General features: G+C 42.0%; 1 protein-coding gene across 1 annotated transcript in view; it reads right to left on the bottom strand.

Moving 5' to 3' along the window:
* The window catches only part of NFATC4 (nuclear factor of activated T cells 4), a 117,314-nt gene that overhangs the window by 34,442 nt on the left and 69,049 nt on the right, over nucleotides 1-13,823 (bottom strand). Inside the window, exon 3 of the mRNA XM_082260518.1 lies at nucleotides 6,136-6,298. Within this exon, the coding sequence (XP_082116644.1) occupies nucleotides 6,136-6,298 (163 nt within the window). The remainder of the gene's footprint in view (nucleotides 1-6,135; nucleotides 6,299-13,823) is intronic.

The raw sequence follows: 13,823 nt of genomic DNA, 5'->3' as shown, positions 1-13,823 counted from the left end.
TGATCTAATGTTCAGGGGTTGTACATCTTTAAAATAAAGTTCTTCAGGATTGTGAGAGAATCGTGATCTTTATTCTATTGTGATTCTCGTTTTTTCCAGAATCATGCAGCTCTAGCATACAGAAACGCATCTGAAACGCAGAACTCGTTGGGTGAACCAGCCCTAATTTTTCTTGCTACTGGGTCAGAAATTAAGAAGCCGGATAGAGTCAAGAAGCAAGCATTTTCCAAAGTAGTTTAGTAATGGTGGCCTACATAATTCTCTCAGTACAGACTACTTTTAGGCCTCATGCACACTGGGGGTTTTAAAAAAGCCAATAATGTTAGCTGTAGAAAGCTGTAGCTGTAGAATGAGTCTTTCAGCGTTTTTGCAGTAGCGTTTTTCAGCTTTTTTTGGCGTTTTTTAGCTTTTTTTTTTTTTAGCAAAACTATACTCCCATAAAAGCTTATGGCTCATAAAAGCCAAATAGCTGCGGTTTTAAGCGTTTTTTTGTGTTTTTAAGCTTTTTTTCAGAGTTAGAGCTTTTTACAGCTGAAAAACACCTCCTAAAACCCATTAGTTCTGTTTTCTTTTTTTCCAGCCAGAAAACACCCCTGCCAAAAACTGCTGAAAAACAGCATGTGTGCATGGATACATAGGATACCATGCTGGGGAGTTTATTGGCTTCAGAAAAAAATGAAACGTCTGATGCCAAAAACAGCAGCAGTAAAAATGGCCAGTGTGCATGAGGCCTTACATTCATTGGCTTGGCTTTTATTTAATTCAATATAGGGATGCACCGAAATTTCGGCCACTGAAATTATCGGCCGAAAATAGGCCTATCCCATTTCGGCCGATAATGGGTTAAAAATGCCAAAATTAGCAGGTTTAAAAAGTCCCGCCTCTGGCCGGCCGCCCGCCTCTCCATGATGTCCCTACTACTATGATCTGTTCATGAATGAAGAGACATACCGGCCGGGGGCGGGTGAGCGGCCGCTAATACGGTAGCTGTAACTATGTGAGCGCTTCACTTCCCTGTCAGCGGGGGATGATGAGCATGAATGAACTGAACTGACCTGACCTGACACCGGGCGGGAGGGCGGGGGGAGCAGCCGCTAATAGCTATTACTATGTGAGCCTTCACTTCTCTGTCATGGGGTATCTCCTCTGACAGGGAAGTGAAGGCTCACATAGTTATAGCTATTAGCGGCCGCTCCCCCGCCCTCCCGCCCGGTGTCAGGTCAGGTCAGGTCATTCATGCTCATCGTCCCCCGCTGACAGGGAAGTGAAGCTCACATAGTTACAGCTACCGTATTAGTGGCCGCTCGCCCGCCCTCCCGCCTGGTGTGTCACTTCATTCATACACAGATCGTAGTAGTAGTGACATCACCGGGAGGCGGGCGGCCGGCCAGAGGTGGGACTTTTGAATGAAGGGCACCAGAGGAGCACTCAGCAGAGTGACACTACAGTAAGGAGATTGAATCGTTGGGATGGGGAGGGACGCTGAGGCAGAGGGGGGGAGGGTGTACTGCCGAGGGGGACGCTGAGGCAGTGGGGGGGGGTTAGCTGAGGCAGCTTAGCCATTGTTATTAGTATTATGCAGCATGAGGGGGTTAATGTATTGTCACTGCTGGTCACTGATGCATTAGTGACCGACCAGTGGCAGTTAATTAACCCCTTTGTGCTGCATTAGTGCAACCAGTGTTAATTAACACTGATATTGGTTGCACTAATGCAGCACAAAGGGGTTAATTAACTGCCACTGTCGGTCACTAATAGATGAGTGACCAGCAGTGGTAATACATTAACCCCCTCATGCTGCATAATAGAAATACCATTGGTAATTAAATTAACCACTTGCCAACCCATCACAGTACATATACTGTGACAGGGTGGCAGCGACAGGTGTACATCGCTGCCTGTTTTTGGTGTATGCCCCTCTTCTATCTATTTTAAAATTATTTGGGGGAAAAAGTCATTTTCGGTTTCGGTTTTCGGCCAAGGGCATCCTGCATTTTCAGGTTCCGGCCCAAAATTTTCATTTCGGTGCATCCCTAATTCAATAGCAGGTTTGCACAAGGCTGCAAAGAATCTGATAAGATCTGTCCAGAGGGCTCAACACTTCTCCATGCCTGGACACTGTAAGTAATTATTAAGTATAATAGCAACTTTTGCATTACACTTTAATATTTGGGCACTGATGTCAACTTGTGTATCTTTGCCTTATCAAGAGATATTTTGATGTCAGCAGATTCCATAAATAGACTGCTGATTTACAAAAAGAGTGATATTTGTCAGGTTCTGGTTTCTTTTCAAACTGCCAATCAGTTTCAGGTAAATGTTTTGCATTTTAAAAGTTTCTTTAACCTGATTGGAGATTTGAAGTAAATGCAGACTAGGATGAATTGACTCCTTTAGTAAATCAGCCCCTGGGAAATGTACAGATACAGAAAGACACAGAACATCAGTAAAAGATCCTTTAGCCTAAGGAAGACAGCCAGCGTGGGAAAGCTGAGAAGACAGGAAAACAGCTGGGAAACATCTAGTCACCCAATGAGCTGTACAGAGCTACAGCCTGTCCCTTAACCACAGCACTAACTGGGCCTTCTGGATATGTGACGTGAGTTTACTTCTATGGTTTTACCATGCTGCAAACTATTCACAGCTACTGGAACAGAATAGCAGGATTCTTACAACAAAGGAGACCCAGAAAAACATGTGAAAAGATCCTAAAGTTCCACCTGAAGAAAACATCACACAAACTTCAAATTGTATATTGATATCTGGCTGACAAAAAAAAAAAAACACATTCACAAAATAATAATTTATTCTCTAGTCCCAAGGATAAAGAAAATGGAAAAAAGGGGAAAGGATATATTTACAGAACCCAGCAGCTCAAGCTAAAATGCATACACACAAGTGGTTCTCATGCCTTCTTCATTTCATGCTCAGGTACCAGGTAAGAAGTGGATCTGCAAACATACAACTGTTATCCAGTGGGGACCTAAAGCGAAGCTCCACCCAAAAGGGGAAGATCCACTTATTTGCCTACTCCCCCCTCTACTTCCACATTTGGCACCTTTCAAAACCAGGTACCCGTTCACACTCTCGGCTAACATTGCTGCAGCGAGGTCCTCTGGAAGTAGGGAACTGGCAAGGCTTTACTGCCGGTTTCCCTTACCCGAGATGGTGACGGCAGCACCCGAGAGCCAAATGAAAAATCAGCTTGGGTAAAGACACCACTGAATTCCTGGACAGGTAAGTGTCCTTATATTAAAAGTCATCAGCTACAGTATTTGTAGCTGCTGACTTTTAATTTTTTCTGAAGGAGCCTGGAGCTCCTCTTTAAGCAGCCCACGGGTGGAAGAAAAGAAAATCACTTGATTCCCCCATCAACAAAGTCAGCGCTATTGTGTTCTGCTGGCGGAAAAGAGGGTGCGGAGAGCCTTCCTAGCCGGCAGAACACAATGATTACTGTTAGTGGCTTTAGCTGCTGGCAGTAATCGCAGATCTAGCACACTCCTAGGTAGGTGCTAGGTAAAGCATAGAGTGGCCCTGTCTGCTTATGAGGAGGGTCTGATCTGTTAGTTAGCATGTCACATGCTTCCAGGTGTGACATGTTGAGTCTGGGGAGTCTCCCCACTGTATCCAAATGAGGGGCCTTGTTGGACAGTGGAGGAAACCTAGCCAATAGCACACCAGGGTTGATGACCATCCCAGTAGTGGGTGGGCATTGCGGCAATGCATCCTGGGAATGGGAATAAATTCGGAGGGGGGCATGTGACAGGGTGTCTTTTGGTAGGAGCAAAGTCCCAAGAGGAGGTGGACGGCTGTCTCTACTCCTGCTGATGTGAGGAATGTGTCCAAGGCAGTTGGCCTAGGGACCAGGGGTTGAGCTGTGCCGCAGAAGGATCCAGTGTGCTGACCAAGTGGAGCTGCTGGGCAGACTACTTCTGGGAAAAACAGTGTCATGAGTACTTAAGCATCTGCCCAGGGGGTCTACCTAAGAGAGGGGACCACTCCAGCAGGGTCAAGGGGATCAAGGAGCCAGCTAACCAAGAGTGATACAGTAAAGGAGGTGCCAAGTTGTCAAGCCCTGAATATTAGGGGGTAAAGGGGGTGCCAGGAAGGGCCCCCGAAGCCTCAGCAATACAGTCTAAAGATTAAAGATTAAAGCTTAAAGATTAGCTACCTCAGGAACCTTTAAGGACTCTTTTACAGCCAAGGGCAAAGTAAATCAGTGGCCTAGCCATGACTAGCTCAACATAGTGTTAACCAGCGTTAACCAGCGTTAATAAGCATTTAACCAGCGTTAATCAGCAATTTTCCAGATCGTCCCAGCCTATTGTGCATAGTTCAGTTGGATTATCCCACTCATCTCTTCTCCTATCCAAGTTCCTAATAAAACATACAAACCAAAGAAACTGGACTGGTCCTTATCTGAGGTAAAAACACTTGGAAATATGTCAGAATGTTCTGCTGTTGCTAATGGTAACCCAGGGGAACCCGCACACAGCAGCTCCCATGGGAGTACTGCTACACAGGTAAAAAATCTGATAGGCCGGTTGTACCCAAGCCAGTTAATTGATCAATTTGGGTACAATCAGCCTTCCCATACATGGATCGAAAATGTGGCTGGTCCCTGCTGAACTGGCTTAATTTCAATCCATGTATGGCCAGCTTTACAAACATGAGACCCAGGTTCATGTGGCTTTATTTTTCTATCCTAACATCATTGCTGCATCCTGTGGGGTGAAACCACAGTGCATGGTAGGAGGCACAGGCAGCAGGCACTTCTAGAACAGGCCGGTAGAGGCAGCAGTGCTGGAACAGATAGGAGGCATGTGAAAGGGTATGTATACTACTTCTTCTATTGCAGGGAACTTTCAGCTGGATTTTTTTTAGAGCCTGACAGGGGCATTTTAAAACTTTATTACAGTAAATCATTGTGATTTTTTTTCTATTTAGGCCTTAAACAGTATGTATTGTATTCCTTTTATTGCCATTTTTTGCATCTTCTTGATTACTTGATGTGTATAGGATTAATGTGTAAGGTGATTACCGTGCTAATGTCCAAAGACCAGCAGCCAGCACAACACCTGAACCAGTGCAAACAGTGAATAATGTAAACAAAATGTGCAGCGCTAATACATAACTCACATATACAATCAATTATAAACCTAAGACTCCGTTCACATGTAGGCGTTTTGGGGGCGTTTTTCTGCTCTAGGATCAGCTCTCAAAACGCCCAACAAGACAAATCCTATTCATTTCAATGGCCCCTGTTCACATCTGAGCGTTTTGACGGCGTGAGCAAAACGCCCAACGCTCAAAAAAGTACATGAGCTTCTTTTTGGGCAGATTACAGGCGTTTTCCATTGGTCTCTATTCAATCTAAAAACGGCTGCACAAAAAACGCCTGTAAAAACGCCTGTAAAACGCCTGCAAAAATGCCCATAAAAACACCTGTAATAGCAACGCCAAGATGTGAACATAGCCTAAAACAGGTCACATTAATAAACAAAACAATGAATAAATGTGATAAACAGAGTCGCAACACCATAAAGGTGAAATGCAAAAATAGTTAAAAAGATCTTAGTGTCACAGTAAATGTGAAGCCAAAATTCTTCAAGAGCGTGCTCCAACTGTAAATAAGGACAGAATTGTTGTGACACACTCCACCACCAATCATATAAGGAGGCTTGGAGAGAGTGGATATGTAAAGGATTGTTTGGACGAATGCTCTTTGCACTATATTATCGCGCTTTGCTTTGTTAATTAAATAGGTCCAACACAGTTCTGAATTTGAAATTGACATTTTTTTACATTTATTTTATTTTGATGCATTGTGCCTTCCTTGTCCGCCTTATGCGTTGGTGCCTATTCTACAGTGTTGACTCCAGATGAGGAAGGCTGGAGGAAATGGTTTCAATATTTCATGTGCCATCAAGCATGACACAGCACTATTACACAACATATAGTAAATGCATACTTTCAAAATCACAGACTTTTAAAGTTCACATAGCTTTGCATAATATGTACAGTATGTACAAACATATTCCAGGCAATGTATGCAATCAAAAGACATCTTTATAAATGATATATTCTTACAATAGTAAAAGAAAGACTAAATCGCTTGTATTATGTAACTCTTACTTTGACAACAGGATGTCCCCCTGGTGAAGCTTTCACTGCCCCTCTGCTCCCTTCTGTTTCATAATGGGCTCGGTGATGGGTTCTTGGTTGTACTTCTATTCTCAATTCCATACCTTCAAACTGGTTGGGCAGTGGCCAGTCCAGAGGTGGTAGCGAGGATGACCTGAATAAAAGTCACATGTTCATGCACTGACATTTATATGCCATCAAATTAAAAAAAGGTCAAACACTATGCACTTAAAGGAATGCCAACAATTAACTCTGATTCCAATACAGAATACAAAGGATTTTGAAAGATAATGGCACATTGTTGGAAGGAGTGGCAACCCTTAAAGTGGCATTTTTTTTCTTTTTTGGTTTTGGGAAGAATGGCACAGGGTTAAACTCCCTGTCACGTTAATTTTTTGCTGTCTGAGTCCTGTTGCGGAGATTTCCCTTCACCTTCTGTTCCGGAGATGCAACTTGAAGTGAGAGGAAAGTTCTCCAAAGTGATGGAAACAAATCTCTCATTGAGAGTTGTCATCAGAAACGGTGATCCCATTGAAGATGTCCCCTTACCGCTTATTCTGGTGACAACTCTGGAGTCAGTGGTCACAATGATAAATAGAGGGGGTGGACCTCATCGGCAGAAACAGACTACCCAAAAATGTTATATGTACATGATATATGTACTTGGCAGGTTTGACATTTTTCACATACATGTTAATATCAGCATTTATTTTTGCTAAAAAATGACTTAGAACCCCCAAAAATGATATAGTGTTTGAAAGCAAAGACCCTGGAGAATAAAGTGGTAGTTATTGCAATTTTTTTTATGTTGCAAGATATTTGTGCAGCCATTTTTAAAATCAAAATTTTCAGGGAAAAATGAACTTTAATGCATTTTAGTGTACACAAACACAATGTAATACCCAATTTACCATATTTTTGTAAAGTATAAAGGATAATGTTACCCTGAGTGAAAAGATATCTAACATGTCACGCTTTAAAATTGAATAGAATGGTTAGAAACTATGGTAAACTAAATTATCCATAGGCAATGCTTTAAAAGCCTTTACAGATTACCAGTTTAGAGCTAAACAGGGAGTTTGGTGCTAGAATGATTACTCTCGCTCTGTTGTTTGCAGTGATACCTTGCTTGAGTGATGCAATCATGGTTTACATATGCATGCGGGACCTATGTACTATTTCACATTTGTACGTGAGCACAGGGGAAATGGGGGCACTTTACATTTTTTTTTTAATTACTATTAATATTGATTTTACTTACATTTTTTTTTAAATGTCTTTCTAGACTTTGCAATATTCCCACTCTTCTTTGCAGAACTGCTTAAATTGAGTTAAATTTGATAGTGACCGTTTTAGGACTGCAGTCTTCAAGTCATTACACAGATTTCCAATGGGGTTTAAGCCTAAACTCTAACTAAACCATGCAAGGACATTTACCTTTTTCTCCATCAAGCACTGTGTGGTCATTTTTGCTGTATGCTTTTGGTCCTTGTCATGTTGGAAGGTAAACCTTCTAACATGACAACTTCCTGGCAGGGGGCAGCAGATTTTCTTCCAGAATTTAATGGTATTTTGCCCCATGCATTTTTCCTTCTATCCAGACAAGTGCTCCAGTTCCTTCTGCAAAGAAACACCCCTATATTAGGATATTACCACCTCCATGCTTTAATGTAGGAATGGCGTTTTTTGGATGGTGAGCTGTATTGGATTTCCGCCAGACATATCGTTTGGTGTTTGTTGAGGCCAAATAATTCAAATTTATTCTCATCTGACCATAACACATTTTCCATATGGCTTCAGAGTCTTCAAGGTGCACATAACATGGTCAGATAATACAAAAATTTAATTATTTGACCTTAACACCAAACGATCTGTCTGGCAAAAATCGAATACAGTTCACCATCCAAACAACACCATTCCTACAGTAAAGCATGAGGTGGTAATATCATGTTATGGGGTTGTTTCTCAGCAGCAGGGACTGGAGCACTTGTCAGGATAGAAGAAAATAGGTTGGAGCAAAATACCATCAAATTCTTGAGGAAAATCGGCTGCCCTCTGCCAGAAAGTGAGAAAATGGAAAGAAGGTTTACCTCCCAACATGACAATGAACCAAAGGACAGAGCAAAAATTACCACACACTGGTTGAAGGACAAAAAGGGTATTGTACTTACATTACCTAGTCAGAGCCCAGATTTCAAGTGATATAAAAATCTTTTTTTTTTTTTTAATAAACATATTATACCTACAGTACTTTCTCTGTGCAGTGGTTTTGCACAGAGCAGCCCAGATCCTCCTCTTTTCGGGTCTCTTGCCGGCCCTCCTGGCTACATCCCACTGCCAAGAAGCAGCTTGCTATGGGGGCACCTGAGCCGAGCCGCTGCTCTGTGTGTCCATTTAAACACAGAGCCACAGCTTGGCCCCACCCCTCTCTCCTCATTGGCTCACTGATTTTGATTGACAGCAGCGGGAACCACTGGTGCCCCGCTGTTGTCTCAGCCAATGTGGAAAGAGAGTCCCAGCCAGCCGAGACTCTCCTGCCACATCGCTGGATTGGGATGGAGCTCAGGTAAATATTGGGGGGGGGGGGGACTGCACACAGAGGGTGTTTTATCTTCATGCATAGAATCAGTTAAGATAAAAAACCGTCTGACTTTAGAACCACTTTAAACCCCATTGAAAATCTGTGGAATGACTTGGAAGGTTGCAGTCCAAAAATGGTCACCATCAAATTTAACTGAACTTGAGCAGTTCTGCAAAGTAGAGTAGGCAAATATTGAAAAATTTAGATGTGCAAAGTTAGTAGAGACATATCCCAACAGACTAAAGGCTGTAATTAAAGCAAAAGGTTTTTCAGCAAAATAAGGGGGTGATCCTTTTTCCAACTCAGTGATTCAATTTTTGATGGGTTTTTTTTTCTGACATGTTTGTGTTACATCTTTCACTTGGATGTTATAAGTTTCACAGAGTAAATACAGCTAGATAAAACAAAAACTGTGTCTGTCTTTATTTAAATATGCAAAGCAATAAAATGTGATTATTTTAAAGGGGGGGGGGGGTGATTTTTTTCTATACCCACTGTACATAAACATATCCCAAAAGAACATGTTGCATTAGCGTTCATCCTATGTAGCCATAAAGAAACAGGAAACAAAATAGGTTGTAACTCATTTTAAAGTGGACCTGTATGGTTTTGTCAAGTTAGAAGGAACCTTTTAGGATAGCAATATTGGAGCCAAAACTGTTGAATTGGTTTTTTGAGAGGTAAAGTGACTGTATTTTCTACTGCGGCTGCTTTCAGAAGAAAATTAACCGTAAGGCTTCGTACACCTTTTGTTTTAATTGTTCTTAACTGATTTTAACTCAAAGTTAAGTTAACCACTGAATCGATGTAGCCATACGTTGGCTCAGAGAAGTGGTTGTACTGGGGTGATGCTAGAGGCATGCTAGAGTCATCACTCCGGTACCATTTTTTAGAGCCAGCAGTTGTCTTTCAGGTGTGGCCATTATCTCAGGAAGCAGGAGGGGATGCCCCCCCCTTCTCTGCCATCCCACCGGGAGACCTGAGCAACCAGCCGGCACGTCCGCCGGCTGGTTGGAGTCCCGATCAAATCCGGCTGAGTTGAGTGTGGCTGGATGTGTTTAAACAGACTCTTTCACTTTTCCTGAATGGGCCAGGTTAAAAGGTTCCCATTAAGGTACCCTTCTCACAGTATATCTTTATCCTTGCTTATAGTAAACCTGTGCCCAGAAAATGCTCATTAAAGGATTTACAACTTCAAGACAAACAGTAAAATCACTTTAAAACAAGTCCTCAATCATCTCTGTATCTGCAAGCATTGTGGAGAAATTTATTTTCAAAGTTTACAACACAGTTATTGAAATTTTAGCTCTTGGCAGCCTGTCAGCCCTGGTTTATCTTTTTGTACTAGTGCTGGGCTGCATGCAGGAAGCCTATATAAGGCTCCGTTCACATACTGGTGTATCGGATCGTGGGCAGAATCGCTGTGATTCTGCCCACGATCTCAAATCATTGCAAATCACGTGATGCCCATTCGATTCCTGTGACTTGCAATGGCACCCCAAACGCGGCATGATTTTGCCGCGATTGCCGCCCGACAAATCGCACTAAAATCATGCCAACAGAATCGCAGGACACCTGTCTCCCCAAAAAAGTACAAGAACTTCTTTTGGGCATCAGGCGTCCCGATTTGTCAGCTGAAAATGGTGGCAAAATCACGCCGCTTTTGGGGTGCCATTGCAAGTCACAGGAATCGCATGGGCGTGGAGTAAAAACAGGCACATCGCTTAGTAAAAGAAGCACATACTACACACAGCATTGCTCCCAACTGTCCTTGATTTCGAGGGACTGTCCCTGATTCTGAACAATGTCCCTCTGTCCCTCTTTCCTCCTCATTTGTCTGCTAATTTGGTCCGATATATAGTTGTATATAAAATGCACTATTTATCTTTCCAAAAGTATATTTCCCAGTGTTAAACCTTTCATCCAATTTCTAAATTGCTGGATTTGTAAACTTCAAAAGCCAATATAAAGGAATAATAGTGGTAAAAAAAAAAAAAAAAATCTCTTGAGGATTACCTAATTTTTTTGTATAATTCTCCTTTGAAGGGGGTGGCAGGTAGAGTTGCCACCTCATCCCTTTAAAACAGAACACAAATTAATTACACAGGTTCTGAGGCTATTTTAATGCAGAGAAGGCTCCAAGTGAGTTTAATTACCACCTTAATCAGCCACAGAACCTGTGTAATTAATATGTGTTCTGTTTTAAAGGGATGAGGTGGCAACCCTAGTGGCAGGGGGTGTGTCCTATGCCTACATACTTTTGCTAATAGGTGTCCCTCGTTCCCTTCTCAAATAGTTGGGAGGTATGCACACAGTGAACATTGTTACGCACGCAGTTAACTCTTTGATTGCCCCTAGATGTTAACCCCCTTTCCAGCCAGTGTCATTAGTTCAGTGACAGTGTATAATATTAGCACAGATCACTGTATTAGTGTAACTGGGGATGTCAGTGGCAGTTAGGCTGGCCATATATTATACAATTCTCTTACAATCTTTTGTACAATTTTCTTTAAATTTACCTTCAATTATGTAGTACAAAGGCCTGCCTAATTGGATACAATTGAAAGTGTTGTTTAGTTTTGACCTCATATTATGTGGTTTTTGGTAAAACTAACAGAAATTTGTACAAGAAAATTGAACATGTATGGCCAGCCTTAAGCCTCGTACACACGCAACGAATTTCCGCCGACCGGTCGTCCGTCTTTTGTCCAGAGTGGTGTCTGTTGGTTGGAATGTGCTCTAGACTGCACACAAATTTTCCCATACGACAGAATTCTATTTTAGAAGTGATGTCATGTGTTGGATAGCTTTCTATGTTTTCTTTCGTCTCTGAGCATGCCCAGTCTTGCTCATAAGATTTTTCCCCGTCGAAATCTGTACTAATGATACAAAAATCAGACATGTGTTGACGGACGACAAAAATTATATAGCCTGCACACCAGAATTTTTTCGGCCGAAAAGTTGGAGTCGGTTGTCGGAAGCACCATACTAACAAGCCGAAAATCGGCAGATCGGTCGTCGCACGAAATTTCCCGGCCAAATTTCTTATCGTGTGTACGGGGCTTTAGTTTCCACAATGTGTCAGTGTCAGATTGCCTGCTGCACTATCACAGTCCCAGTATAAGTCAGTCATCATCACCACCATTACTAGTATAAAAAATAAAAAATACAAATCCCAGTATTTACTGTATCCTATGTTTTGTAGACGCTATAACTTTCACACAAACCAATTAATAATCACTTATTGGGATTTGTTTTTTTACCAAAAACATTTAGCATAATACATTTTGGCCTAAGTCTATGAAGACATTCAATTTTTATTTATTAGATTATGTTTTATAACAGAAATTTAAAAAAAAATTTTTTTTTTTTTCAAAATTTTCAGTCTTTTTTGATTTATATATTAAAAAATAAAAAACCTAGTGGTGATCAAATACCACCAAGAAAAAGCTCTATTAATGTGAAAGAAAATGATATAGATTTTGTTTGGGTACAGCGTTACATGACTGGTAATGAAGGGGGTAAAATCTTCCAGAGGTCAACTAAACATGTGAATAACAAATAAATCCACCTTGATGATTTTATGTGAAATCTGTGTTTTTGTATGGTAAGGTTATAAATATGATGGGGTAACAATCACTTAAGGCCCGTACACACGATAAGAAAATCTGTAGGGAAAATTCGTCTGACGACCGATCTGCCGATTTTCGGATTGTTAGTATGGTGCTTTCGACAGCCAAATCCGACTTTTCGGCTGACAAAATCCTGATGTGCAGGCTATAAAATTTTTGTCCTCCGTAATACAACGTCCGATTTTCGTCTCATTAGTACAGATTTAAGGCCCGTACACACGTACCGATCGTCGGCCGAAAAGCTTCGGCCGACGACCGATCTGCCGATTGTAGGTTTGTTAGTATGATGCCTCCAACAGCCGACAGCGCACATTCGGCCGAAAAGAATCTGTCATGCAAGCATTAAAATTTTTGTATGCCGACACCAGAGCGGCCGATTGTTCGCCAGTCAGTACAGAATTCGGCCGACAGACAGCAGATTTGCAAGACTGGGCATGCTCAGAAAAGAAAAACACAGGGAAAGTTAACCATTACATGACATCACTTCTGCAGTCGGCTGTAGTCGGCAGACAAAATTCTTGTGCAGTCTTTTGCACTTTTCAACAGACACCGACAGCCCTGGACAAAAGACGGCCGATCTGTCGGCCGACGATCGGTACGTGTGTACGGGGCTTTTGACGGAAAAAAATCTTAAGAGCAAGACTAGGCATGCTCAGAGACGAAAGAACACATACAACACAATCCAACACATGACATCACTTCTGAAGTAGAATTCTGTCGTACGGGAGGAAAATTCGTATGAAAATAACCTCTTCACTTTCCACATCAGACTAGCACGTCCCAAAAAACGGACGACAGATCGTTCAATAATCTGATCGTGTGTACGGGGCTTAACTGGCTTCTACAAAACAAAAAGCATACTGATCTATGCTAATTACATGTATGACAGTCATGTAAAGGAGCATTGAGAGGAGCAGCTGCAGAATATTAGTTCCAGCTCCAAGCTCTGGAGTTCAGCCTATTTAGATTTCAGATCGGCTCTAACTGAAACACAGCTCCTGCTTAAGCCGAGGAGTTTATCTAAAAATACAACCTCTGCTCTGGAGAAAGAGTTCTTTCAACCTTGATCTGAACTTTCTTAACACTCAGTTGTATGGATGACAACTGTATTGGTGTGCAAATCTATGCACTGACGCAGAGGTGTGCTTAATGTAAAATGTAAGCCAAAATAGTTCTATTATTTGTTTTTGGACAATGCAGAGAAGGGTTGAAGTAAAATTCATGAAGGTCCAGTCAGCACAAATTTCTTCCTTTAGAGGTCCAAATCGCATGTTTTTGCTATGAGTCAGATCCTTCACATGACAGCCCCCTCTCCTCTTATGCGGTGTACACACAATGCGTATGCAATGATAGTACAGCGATCTCCCTGCTGAGCTATTGTCTTCTGACAGAGGGATTGCCACCCCACCGGAACACACCCCTTGGCTGCCAGCACTGATCGGATGCCGATTGGCTGCTGGTTTTCC

Source organism: Pelophylax lessonae (assembly GCF_965119305.1).
Source record: "Pelophylax lessonae genome assembly, chromosome: 1".
NCBI lineage: Eukaryota > Metazoa > Chordata > Amphibia > Anura > Ranidae > Pelophylax > Pelophylax lessonae.
Note: the sequence above shows the minus strand (reverse complement) of the source record. Positions and strands in the feature narration are given on the sequence as shown.